General features: G+C 37.5%; 1 protein-coding gene across 1 annotated transcript in view; it reads left to right on the top strand.

The window, feature by feature from the left end:
* The window catches only part of LOC104269285 (roundabout homolog 1-like), a gene marked incomplete at its 3' end in the record, with an annotated part of 60,741 nt that overhangs the window by 28,947 nt on the left and 17,960 nt on the right, over positions 1–13,834 (top strand). The window contains exons 3-5 of the mRNA XM_009875902.1: positions 8,791–8,911; positions 12,137–12,275; positions 13,512–13,639. Coding sequence (XP_009874204.1) covers positions 8,791–8,911; positions 12,137–12,275; positions 13,512–13,639 — 388 coding nt within the window. The remainder of the gene's footprint in view (positions 1–8,790; positions 8,912–12,136; positions 12,276–13,511; positions 13,640–13,834) is intronic.

Raw genomic sequence — 13,834 nt, 5'->3', positions numbered from 1 at the left:
AGGGCAGAGGCACTGTTCCACGGGCTTCAGTCTCTTCCTTCTCCTTGGCTACTCACACTGTAACTATTTCCATTTACACACCAAGCTCGAAGCAGTTCGCTGCTCCAGAGGCCAGGGCTGAGCGGGAAGAGCAGAAGCTGTAGGTTGACGCTGGAGCCGAATTTCTCACAGCAAGGAGCCTAGCAGTAGCCCACAGACATCAACTCTTCAGAGGGTATCGTAGTTAAAGGGTGACGGTGGGAAATGTGTGAGCATCAGGGAGCAATGATCCCAGTGGATGTAGAGAATGGGAACAGTGTGTGCTTTGTTCTGCTCGATTGCAATCTGTGCCGGCTTATTTTAAGAGTAACGGAAACTCTGAGTAGCTCTTGGCTTTACTGTCCATTGCTAAAGATCAACTTATATTGTCTAGTCCCCTGTGACAACAGAGGGCTGAACATTTGTGAATGGACCGGGATCTGCAGGTCACATACTGCCTGTTGAGTCTGGATGATCTGAAGTTGAGCACAAAATTAAAAATAATGAAGCTAGGCTAGAGTACAGGCTGGGGAAATTTGATCTTTACCTCTCTGTGAATACATTCTTCTCTTTATTCATTCTAAGTTTTAATTTTAGCATCTTCCAAGCAGGGACTTATCCGGAGCTACAATGTATAGCCTAGTGGCTTTTCAGTGTGCCTTCAATAAAAATGAACGTTACAGTCAGATTCGCTTCTGATTGCCTGTGACTGCAGGTTTTTACCTCAGTCCTGTAGCACAAAGCTTGTGTGCAGAGCACAAAAAATACAAGGAAACCGATGATTTATGATTTGCATGTGCTGCAGTCACAAGAGCTGTAGTGATCGCTGATGGATGAGTGAAATGTGGCAGATTAATATAGAACTTCTGTGTTTAACTGTTCATGAAAAATGCGCCTGTTACTTTTTTTGACAGTATTACACGAATGATGTGAAATGTTTAATGTTTTCACAACTTTCTGTCTAGCATAGTTTTAGTGTAAGAGTTCTGCTAAACTTAGGGTCAGGCAGAGATAAATGCAATAGAAACATAACCCAGGCTTCTATGCATTTTTTTAAGTGTGGTCCCATTTCAGGGACACGTCACCTTGGTCAAAAGTCAGAGAAACTCCAGATTTTTAGCTGTATTAGAAAACATTTTATACTTTTCCAAGCTTACATTTTGCAAAATATTTGTGTGTTTGTAACGTTTAGTTGTCAGGGCCAACACTTCTTTGGAATTAAAATTGATTGTAAAGTTTCAGAAGAACATGTTTTGAGTGCAAAGTCAAACCTGTCTCAAAATTCGTGTGAAAGAATCCACTGCATTTTTACCACCTGTGACAAATTTTATTTGCTTGGTTTGGTTCCCAATTTGTGTTCTATGCCACAAAGGGCTCAGGTTTACCCTCAGAGGAAAACAGAAATTCCCTCTGGGGAAGCTGCTGTGCAAGCTCCAGGGAGAAAAGCTTTCACAGGAAATCAAGTACAGGAAGTGCAATGGTCATGGGAAGGATCCAGGAGCCTGTAATTCATGTCCCCTCCAGTGAGGAGCCACCCATGGACAGCCAGTCTCAGAGGGGATGTGCCCTCTCCTCGAGGCAAGTGAGAGTCTGAGCCAAATCTGCTGTGTCTCAGAAGGTCACTAAATGGCTGAAGCCCAAACTGAAAATGACCCACTGCAGAGACCAATGCCAAAAGAAAAATTTTGAGTAATTCTTTCTTTTTTATTATTTCTGTACTCTCTTCTCAGACTGTAAGGATTGTTGTTTCACAATTGTACTTTCAAGTCTAGGAGAACCTTGGTTTTACATGTTAAAGGCCCTTCAGTTTCTTGTGGGAGCTCGTTGTAGAAGACATTTGAACATCTACTTCAACACTCTTGATAGCTTGATTCCTGTCAGAACAGTACTCTTTAGAACACCCTGTATTAGGACCTGGAAAAATCCGGTATCTTGGCACAATGTCTGTGACAGGTCTGCACTCTTGAGAAATGTCTTTCATCACATTACAAGTGAATTTTTATCTACCCTTCTAAGCTTTGAAGTTGAAAGTTAGGACACTGCTGTTGGAGACTCGTGCCCTGCGTGGCTCTTTTTTCCTTAGAGGAAAGTAGGAAATCTCCTATCAATGAAATACATGATGTCAAGTTGTCTTAAATCCGTGTCATCCTCCCAGCATTAACTCCAGGCTTAGAAAAGTAAGACAACGGTGGTCAATACCTACAATGAGAGTTAGGAACTGAAATCTCTTTGAAATCAGCAGCAGAGTCTGTACCCCTCTGAAATGGCACAGTGGTGGTACTCTCCCCACCTCCACCCCCCTCTGGTGCTGTCTGGAGGGTTTAGGCGTTCTCTGCAGGGTGCAGGGTCACTGCAGAGACCGGTCTGGTCGTGTAAACAGGTCCATGTGGTCCCTGGAGAGCCACTCTAAAGCCACCCATGGCTTCATTCTCGGTGACTTTTTGACCCAGCCCCCCTGAGTGGCCTCACGCCTTTGGCGCTGTAGGCGCTCTCAGTGGGGAACAGGCTGCTAAGTTCCTCTATACATTTAGGCTATGTTGGATTTTTTATGGTTAACAGGTAAGAATTTTTTATACGTTTTAAAATTTGTGGTTTGCTAGGATTACTTTTCCATATTACATTTGTGATACTTTAGGTAATGTAATTACAAACTGAGAAATTATATGTGGCAAATTAACCCCAGCTGGTCTGGGATTTTATCCTTGGAGGTGTGTAAATAACACAGTGGTTGCAATGCTTAAAAGAAAATTCCTGTGTAACAGATACTTCAAATCATCTGACTTGCTTAAGGCAAGAGAAACCCTCGGCAACCCTTGACAATATCAGACACTGAGTTCAGTTCAAGTTCACTTTTATTTCGGATTTCAGTCACTGATTGCAGTGAAAGGTGCATATGCACTAGTACATCCAGGGGAGATTCATGCATGAGATTAAATCGATAGCTTTATGGAAATATCGTAGTTGTCATTACAAACGCACCATTCCCATCCTGAGCTCAGTTGGGCTTTCTTTGGATGTTGCAGAAAGAACAACTACTTCCACGTATTTTTTACAGACTTGTAGGATGTGTTTATGTGTTGCCCATTAGTGTCTGTTCTCTCTACTCAGTGAAGTGTTGTGAAAAACGGTTTCTGAGGCAAGTGGGCAATGTTTGCTACTTTCTTTTTTCTTTTTTAAGATCTTGGTAGAGCAGATTTATGACCTTGAAGGTATTCCTGACTTGCTTTTGTTTTAAGAGGGTTTTAATCTTAGTTTGTAAGAAGAAAGGAAGTATTACATGTTTTGTACTGTAACTGTGAAAACGCTTCAGGAAAGTATTTTACTGGTTCAAATATTTTTGTATAAACATAGCTGTCTCTTCAGAAACTAGTTCTGATTAATATAAGCCAATACAGCCTATTTTGAATTAAATCTTTGTGATTAACAAAAGCCAAATGTTTGTAGAAAGTAAGCTTGAGATTATTACAATTTTAAGCTTAGGAAAACTTCTTTTCTGAAGTTGATGTATGACATTCTCGATATATCTTGGCTGTTTCCACGATCTTGTTAGTTTGGTGGAGTATCAAACACATATGGTAATTCTGATATTTGGTGTCTTATGATAGTGCCAAGGGCTGAATAACTCTCAGCTGCCTCTGAAGTCACCAGACAATTCAGGATGTAGATAACACTTAAGCCTTTGTAGATAATCAATCTTCTTGTAGATACAGCCATTAATAATGAGGCCATAAAAGAGGGGAGCAGTCTCATGAGCGGACTTGAATCTGATTCTGACTCTGATGTGTCCTGGCTGGATTGGCAGGGGTGCCAGAAGCAGCAGCGTGAACCTATTGTCATTTTATCTACCCTAAATGCTCTTTTCTTTTAAAGTAAAGCTATCTTCCTATGCATTTTGCTCCATCCTTTATAGACTCTACCTTCAGGCCTTCGTCATTGCAAGACTGTTTTGTTGGTCTGTAAGGTAGGGGGGAACAATTCACTCGCATTTTGTCATGACAGATTTATAGCACGGGAAGACCACTTGAAAGTATGTTTTAAACTTCTTTCAAATAGATTTTTTTGTATGTTTGATCTGGAGGAGGCAGCACGTACCTTCCTGGGGTCCCAGAGAATGGAACCGAAAGCAGGACAGACTTCTCTATCTGAACTTTGAAGCTGAACAAAACCAAACTTTAATCATTGTTGAAGACCTGTTCCAAACATGTTTTGATGTCTACTGTCTGATATTTAAGCATGCTATAATAGGTAGAGAAGAATACATAGGTTTCACAAGGCTTGGAACAAGGTGCACATCCTTAAATGAAAATTTAATATAGGTACTCATTGATACTTTTTTTTACTCAACTTCGTTGAAACTGCAAAGTTGCCTTCTGTTGCTGGCAGTGTATGCCTTACAGTCTGTCCTGCAATGAAAAGGCATAATATGGATATGCTAATGTCTTTTGGGATGCTAGACTGCACAGAGGGAAATGAGCAAAGTCAAGTCTGTGTTCCCTAACTAAGAAACGAAAGTTCCGTATTACTTGTATCTACAGTCAGTGACACTATTAATTGCAATTGCCTATATATGCCTTGTTCTTTAACTGTTCTATTGTCATTTATAATTAGATGTTACACTTTTAAAGCAAAGACCATATCTGACAGGTTAATATCACATGCCTGTCACATTCAATTTAAATAAAATGTGATATTATGTATGCTGTAGTGTAGAAGACTAAGATATGTGAAATTTGTGATATTACATAGCCAAAAACTATACAAACAAAGGTCAATATTTTACTCTGCAGTCTAAATTTCATTTTCTTATCGGATTTGACTTTGCTATAGAATTATTTTGCAAGAGAGCACATTTCATCTATTAAATAAAATGAAACTAGGAGCTAAAGAGTTAAAAAATGCCAGTCAACTTCATATTTGGACTTCCCAAGCATATCTTTTATGGCTGCATTCTTCCTCATATTTCACAGCACATTTCTGTGAAAAGCAAATGAGTCACTCACATAAAAATACTTAACACAGATGAATGGGTGTAGATTTATATGTACAGAAATTTACAAACACACGCACAATATGCATAGGTATATGAAATACAGTCTTAGAATACGTATATGTGTACAGCTATACTGAATACTTGGTGGTGTGTTGTAGAACTCTTGGGTAAATTTTTATGGATTTGATTTATTGGTTGACTGAGTTTATTCATTATTTGTATATGATATTTTGCTGCTGGGTGGCTGTAATTCACAATTCTGGGCCTAGTTAACTCTGTGGGTGCTTCGAGTTTTCTGTATGAACGTCTCCCAAGTATTGTTTAAAGAAATAATGAAATGTACTTGCTTGAATGAGCAATTTACTCACGAGGAGCAAAATATGGTCAGGCAGACAGGTCACTGAAAATAGCTTTCAGTAAGCCTTTGTAAGTCACCATGTGACTACCATATATTCTCTTAATACACATACAACAGTCTGTACGTGTTACAGGCAACTGAAGATCATTTGTGAACCACTGGTCACAATCTTTTTCTCACATCAGTATTTAATTCTATTCTTGCATTCTCTACTTGTGTAGCCCTGATAAATTTACTGGTAGGCACAGAACAGAACAAAATCCTGAAGAAGCGTGAAAAGTCAAGAAGTGCCTTGGCATCATTTCTCTATAAATGAAACACGATGCTTGTTTCCATCCTTTCAAAACTGATCTTAAAGCTTTGGCAGTTAGCGCGGCAATTCTTTTCCCATGGTATGCAGTGTCTACCAGAGTAGTGTAATAAAACTGTTTGCTATATCTTGATTACTACAAGGAAAGTACTTCTCCTTGTATTCAATGCAGTAACAACTCTTCTGGAGGTTTGGGATGAAATGTTGCACTGCCTGTCACTTTTTCAATCTGTCTCATAATTTGGTATTATAAAATCCAGCTGTTGTATTTTGGGATAGGGGCACAAACGTGAGAAGAGACAAAGCACCCAAAACGCCTTGATTAGCTGTAAAGTATCCACAGACTATGAATAGTTCTAATTTGCAGATACTGCCACCAAGGGTGATCTGACTCTTCACCACTCTAAATACTTCATGTAAACTTAGAGTACTGGACTTCCTGGAGATGAACTTTGTAAGACAAAGAACTATAGCAGTGATTCTTCAGGTGTTCCTACAAAAATTCACATGCATGTATTTCGTTATGTACTTTGTTACTTAGAGCCATTGGTCAACAGTCCCTAGGTATTTCTAGGTCTTCCTATTGAGAGAAAAAGTGGCAGACATTGCACACAGGGAACATAGATTTGTCATAGCTGCAGATTTGATTTGCAATGTCTTTTTAATAAATAGAAGTGCTTGATCAATCTTACTGAGGTGTTGGGTACCTGATTGTTAAAATTCAATGGAAGACTCATGGACACCCAACAGAGGAAGTACACTTTATTCTAGCCTTCTGTGAATGCTCTACTTAACAGACATATGTAATTCCACATGCGCTTGTGGTAAATTTTATTGTAACTGTGTAATTCATCACAACTTCGTGTGGCATAGCCGTCATTGGAGCAAAATTTCTAAACCCATCTTCTGTTTTAAGGAAAACAAACAAGCAAACAAGAAAGATCAACAAAGGAAAACCCGTAGGAAAAATAAATTAAATGCATTTCAGAATTCCATCCTGAAAGCACAGCTTCCCTCAGGAGGCATGTCACGTCTTTGGAAGTCTGCCTCAATGTCCATGAGGGAATGTTTCCTCTGCCTCTCCTTCCTTATGAAAATCTCAAATAATTTGGAAGAAAAGCAGATTTCAATGATTTTTGTTTTTCACTTGTTCATATGTTTCTGCTTTAATGCTCCTCTCCATCTGTGCTTTGAAGAGAGTCTTGTTGTTGTTCCTAGAAGAAATTCCTAGGATAGTTCTTGCTGGAGGTTATAATTTGTGGAAAATACACAGTTGTGTCATATTGTAATAGGGAATGGGATTTTCTTAAGTGCTAAAATCACAGAAGAGCACAAATTCTACTGGATGTCAGTAGGTCTTAAGCTCTGAAGACATGTATGAAAATCACTGCTTTTGGTTTGAAGTAATCAACTGAGTTGGAAATTCTTGTGATATGTAAATACATTTCTTAGTTAAATCCAGTGCATTCAACATTGATATGCATGAAAAATATATTTTTTTCTATATGTACCTGAATATACAAATAGCCTCAAATTCATGCAGAAGTCTTTCTAAAATTGTTTTAGATTCATTGGAAATAAATATATTTCAGTGATTTAGGGAGATAAAAAACAGTAATAAATATAGGTAGACTTCTAGTTATATTTTACATTCTCTTCTCATGCTTACCAGTTCAGGCGGTCAACATTCTAAAAATACACACAGGTTCTTGAAAAATGCATATTTGCTGGTCACCTTTATTTTTTCGTACTTCAAGCCTCAAATCCCCATTGAAATTTCAGCATTACTAGATTTCTGGATGATAAAGGACATTATCTTTTCTGTTCCCAAACAACAAGCGCTGAAGGCAGCAGAATGAAATTTGTATGCAACACTATCTACGTTGCACATGCATTTATCTCAATTCATTTATCTCAATAAGTGACTGTCATCTCTGTGTGCGGACATCTTACAATGATAATAAGACCCCAGCGCTGCTCAAGATGTCACATTTTCAGGGATAGATTTCTAGCTGCAGGCAACTTGAGCAAAATACCTCATATTGAGAACATTCTCCTCCTTGTCACTGACCACATTAAACCCTTTCATGTAGCTTCATATGTGGCTTTTATTTATTGTGTACCTCCACCCATGCCTTGAACTGCAGTGGTTTTTGTATGTAATTGAACTTATAAGCATATGTTCACTTAAAAATGCAATTATGTAATTAAATAGTGGTTGTGTATATTAAAGTAAGCGTGGTGTATATTCAATTGCTTACACAAGTTTTGCTGCATTTTGGTCAACTCTGAAACTTGTTCAACCATTTTGTCAGTCACATGGGACAATACTTTTAAAGGGAGATCAGATGTTTTCATATACATGTAATCCACATTTTTATATAAAATAATAAGATTTGGAATCACAAAGGGGAAGTATGTTTTCCAGTTTTGGGTTATTGGAATACCATTGTCTTACAGAAGCTGAACTCGGAATTAGGAGCAGAATGTTACTCGTTTCCCAGTAAGAATTTAATTGCTTCTGCCCCGCTGCTTATCATCCTTTAAGATTACTTACTTAAAGGTGAAGAACTACAGAATAAAAAATTTCCTTCACTTCCTTAAGAAATGACAACCAAAACAAGAACAAAATTCATGAATAATAAGAAGCTTTACTAATGATGGGTTAACATATGTATATTTCCTGTCAATAAAAAAATAGTTGTGGCACTTGATGTGAAAATGGGATTTATGTCTAGTGCTAATTTTTTCTCTCCACTTTATTTTATCAAACTGCAGTAGTAGATAGGAAGGAATTGTAGTTCTTCTGGCCAACAGGCATTAAATAGGCTGTTGAACAGCCAGTGTTACATTACATAGGATGAAGAAAAGAGTAATAAGGGTCAAATTCTTAGAGATTTTAAAATACTAATGTAAAACTAAGAGGAGGGCTTTTTATTGAAATGGAAATTAGGTTCCTAGTAATTTTTTTTTTCCTTTTTTTGTATGATTTGAAAAATTGCTGATAGCTTGTTTTGTTTCATTATCTGTAACAAAACATTTTTCAATTTAATAAATATTATTAAATTGCTCGTTCATGTTAAAGTATTTTTTATTATCCTTGATTTGTCCCAGATCAGAGGAGGAAAGCTTATGATCACATACACAAGAAAGAATGATGCTGGCAAATATGTTTGTGTTGGAACAAATATGGTTGGAGAACGTGAAAGTGAAGTTGCAGAGCTCACCGTTTTAGGTAAGAACTCTTCCAGACTCTATTAATCAATTTTTTTTTCCCTGTTCAGCCTTCTATTAAGGATCATTCTCAGCTATTTCCATTTCAGTGTTTATGTGTTTGGCTTTGCAATCTACCCTGGAATGTTTTTGCAATCAGAAGATACTTTGTTACTTAGTTCTCCAACTGAAACTAATTAAGGTGTCCACTGACTGGATCATTATTGTAAAATACTAACAAAAGAAAATGAACATCACTAAGAAGTAGAGGCATAACTTTTCCCTCTTGTTGAAGAAAATCAAGACTTATTCTCAATAATTATCCTCTTATTTGTAGTTGTGTGTGCTGAGTGTTGTAAAGATAAAACTGATCTGCTTGTTCAAGTGATCCTAATGATAGTTTCTCTGAGCATCAAAAAATGTGTTTACATTTAAGATAACTGAGCTTGGCCGAAAATTGGATTTTTGTTGCTATTGCAGAAAAGAAGCTGTAACTCCAAGTGCAATCTCAGAATCTCAGAATTTCTTCAGAGAATCGACTCATGATCACTGTAGATGCATCTTTGTTATTTTCATTCAAAGTGTGTCCCATTTTGCTATAAAGTTGGGGAGGCTTGAGATAGCTGAATTGTTTCTGTAGAAGGAATATATATTTTATCATCACAGGATGATAATATCCAAGCCACGGTTCATAGCACACTGTTTTCCATCACAATGTTGCTGCAGTAGTCCTGGCTCTTACTTGTTACTTTGGGGTTTTTTCCTTAAAATTCAGGTTTAAGATCAGTCTTGTCAGTCTTTGGCACTTTGATCTGTCTGCACTACTTCATACGGTTAACTTGAAGTCCTATTCAGAATTTTATTTGAAGCAGTGTTTCCCATAATAAAATGAGAATATATTGCATCTTTAAGTATTTGAAATTGAATACCTAGCAAGATAGTGCATAACTTTTTAACAGCTAAGGAAGATTTCCTGTGATCCACTGTACTGCACTGCTGTGGGGGTTTTTTAAATTTCTAGACAGTTTGCTTTTTGAAAGCAACTTCAAAGCAAAATCTAGATTTGAAAGTCAAGTTAGATGAATAAAGTCCTGGCACTGGTCTCCTAGTTAATTGTAGCTGTTAATTGCTCATCACTAGTTTAATACAAACCGGAGAATCTTGGTATGGCCTGTTATGTAATCCAGGCTGGAAGATAGCACTCTTGCCAAACACTTTTAAGAGTGGTGCACTGCAGGGAGAGATCTGTCTTGACTTTTTCTTCATCCCAGTTTCCCTTACAATGTATTTCTGATATTCAGCCTACGAAAACCAGTGAGGTTTTCTTTTTAAACAAGACAGTAAAGCTTTGAATGTCTTATCAGTCTGCGTCTAGAAATCTTTAGTACACCTCATTCTTTCAATTCAGGCCTTAGATATGCATGAAAAAGCATGAGGAACATACTGACTTCATATATTAAAGTCTTTCAGCATTGATCTTCTGTTTATGGGTTTTTGGTTATTTAGAAGTTGAACTTCTGCTTTTAGGTTTCTGCTTTAGATCAGAGGGATTATTGCATGCCAGAAACTGTAATATTAGAAATTTTCAAAGTGATCCTTGCTAAGCTTTCATTGTATTTACCAAATAATCTTGTGACAAAGATAGACACTTAAATCAGTGCTGATTTCCCTTATCTGTTTATGCAGACAAAAACTCTCAGACTATTACTCTTCCTTTAGAAAACTGATTTAGAGAATAGTGAGCCCCTTGTGGGTTTTGCTGTCATGCAGCAGTCCTGGACTTACCAGATCAGTCCTTTTTTCTTGTGCATAATTAAGTTGAATGTTCTTCACCAATCTGTCCTTATCTGAAGTTTAATCCAGAATCTTCTTTTCTTGCACTGAGATTGTGGTTTTACTGCATCCATCAGAAAGGTACTAGGGCGAGGATGTCTAGATTTTTATTTTTTTTATTCAAGCTAGATTCTTGTCTGTAGATCTCTGTTTTATTTCTGACTTCTTGTATATAAACCCAGGCTAGAACTGACAGATTTAAGATCAGCTTGCTTCTTCATCTAATGTCATTTGCCTAGCATTGGAAGCAAAGGTAAGTTTTCTACAACACAAGTGTCCAGTTGATCTGGATGTCCTCAAGAACAAAGGAAGTTCTTCTACAGGGTTTTGTTCAGTCCACATTTCCACTTCAGTAATTTTTGAACCGTTCACTAAGATTTTATAGTACTGTATCCCTGTGTCTTTATCTGCAAAGTCAAAGTAATGTCCAGAACCACCATTGTCAAACACAAATGTGAGATACTTAAGACTATGGGATTGTCTGTTTATCCTTCTGTCCAGTGCTTTTGCACTCTCGTGATAAATTTGTGATGTGTTTTTGAGTGTTCACGCTTCCTGGTTGTGCCAATAGCTTCAGCCTCTTCCAGTTCCAGGGAGATGATATATTGGTATCTCTAATATGTGCGAGTCAGAACATGCAACTGCCTTCTCAGCTCCCTCAGAGCTTTCACAGGTTTATAGGCAAAAAGGTCATCAGCCTTAGGCAAAGGTACCTGCCAAGCACTCTGCTGTTAAACCCTCTCTGTTCTTTTACGGACATTCTGTTGTCATCTAGTACTACCTTTGTAGATGGGTAACCCTTCCTGGAGTATCCCAGAAATTGTTAAAAACACTTTTCTTGTGCACGTGCATACCTCACGGCACTTCAGCCTGGTGTGGAGCTGTGAAACTATGAATAGCCCAGCATAGAGCTATGAACTCTGCTCCAGGTAGAAAAGTGTGTTGAACCCTTTCCTGAATTTTGTAGCTAATAGCTGGGTTGCCAGAATTGCACAGTCTTTTGTGCCTTCTGTCATTTTGAAGCAGTGCAACAGATGAGCAGCCATTTGCCTGGGTCTTTGCATCAGGCCTCCGTCTATCTGAGGATCAATGTGCATTTAGATTCTCCGTGTGGGTTGTGTTTTCCTTTAGCTGTATTAGCTCTCATGATACATAAGAAGTAGGGAAGCCTGTGCTTGGATCCTGAGCCGCTGTTGAGAGTTTCTGCCTGCTGTGCTGAAGCTGGCCGTGCTGCCCACCTGTGGGGCCGCAGGTCTTCCACCTGGGGCTGGGAGCAAGAGCAATGGCTGCGGAGGCACCTCCGTCAGATTCGTCACCCTCCTTCCCTTGCTCCACCAGCCACAGCTCAGGGAAAACCGCAATTCGGGCACAGAACTGCTGGACTAATCCCGTTTTTCCTTCCCTTTCCATTTAGAGAGACCATCTTTCGTGAAGAGACCAAGTAATTTGGCTGTAACTGTGGATGACAGTGCGGAGTTTAAGTGTGAGGCAAGAGGTGATCCAGTCCCTACAGTGAGATGGAGGAAAGATGATGGGGAATTGCCAAAAGCAAGGTGCAGTACATGGAGTTACGTTTTTTATGATATATGGCTTGGTTTATGATGTAGCCATTCAACATGTGACAAGATGGCATTTCTTTTTCTCAAATGGAGAAGATCTGACTTGATCTAAAGAGTCATTTCTAAATACCATTGAGTGCTCTTTGAAGTTACAGTTTATACTATAACTTAAGAACAGCTTGTTTTCAAGCTTTTGTTGTGAAAAAACATTAAAAAATACCACAAAAAATAACTTAGTTCAGCCAGTAATATCTGATACACATTATTTCTTCACCTGAAGAGTCTTTTGTAGTTACTGAAAGTTTTGGAGAATGTATAACAAATAGTAGATTAGATTACAACATCCGGAAGTATGTATTGAAATTCTAGTTGATAGAAAATGTAGTCTGATAATGTAGAGAGCTGCCTTGATTGTACATGGTTTTGTTCCTAAGTTTTCAATTGTCTTTTTTTTTCTTTTTTTATTAAGGAATACTTTCTGTGATCAATGGATAAATGATTTACTATTTACTTTGAATTCCCAGTTATCAGTTAGAAACCTTTTAGGGATGGGAATTGAGATAAGAAACCCTGTAGCAAGTCGGCTCCATCCATCCAAATCCAGTTTCCTGTTAATGTAGTTTATAGTTTTAATAAGAACTGTAGCATTTTTAAGAGAAAAAGTCTACTTCTCATAAAGAGAAAGCACATTGACTGCATTATACAATGAAGAGAAAAAGGTGGTGAAAGGACAGGAAATGGTAAAAGGCCACATTTTTCTGAAAAAAAAATGAATTAATTGTGATTTATCTTGACTTTCAAGCAACTCTGATCTTCTTGAAAACAATATTTTCTTCTCAACCATATTAAAAAAATCCTTCATTCAAATGCAAAAATTATAGAGAGAATAATAACTTTTTATATGTACTTATTAAAAGAGTTCTAACAATTAAAATGTTCTGTGTTAGAGCTTCATGATTGTATTACGCCAGTGAAATTCTACTGACATCAGTAAAACTGACTCACATTACAAACAAAATCAGAATAAGGTTTTCAAATATTTAGATATATTTTGCTTTTAAAACTTTATTTTTACGTTACCAATTTATAAGGATTTATACATTTTTTATTTCTAAGAGCAATACAGGAATAAAATTATTTGAGAGAAACTCACAATGTTTTTATGCTTTACAGAAATTGTACAAAGTTCAATTCTTCCTATTCATTGTTTATTACTATGTATAATTAAAGGTACGAAATCCGTGATGATCATACCTTGAAAATCCGGAAGGTTATGGCAGGAGACATGGGCTCATATACTTGTGTTGCAGAAAATATGGTTGGAAAAGCTGAAGCATCAGCAACTCTGACAGTTCAAGGTAAGAATGTTTCTTTGCGTGGTACTCCAGTCCTGAATAAAGTTGATTTTTTTTACATGGCAATTTTATAGAGTTGCTATACGCAGACTAATTGAGTTTATACACAACTATTAGCATTGCGACATGCTGGTGCTCTGTGCTGTGTTGTAAAAAAACACTGTGAAAGTATAAATGGGTTTTGACTTATATTCTTAA

Source organism: Apaloderma vittatum, unplaced genomic scaffold (assembly GCF_000703405.1).
Source record: "Apaloderma vittatum isolate BGI_N311 unplaced genomic scaffold, ASM70340v1 scaffold8339, whole genome shotgun sequence".
NCBI lineage: Eukaryota > Metazoa > Chordata > Aves > Trogoniformes > Trogonidae > Apaloderma > Apaloderma vittatum.
This window is presented reverse-complemented; position numbering and strand designations above follow the sequence as displayed.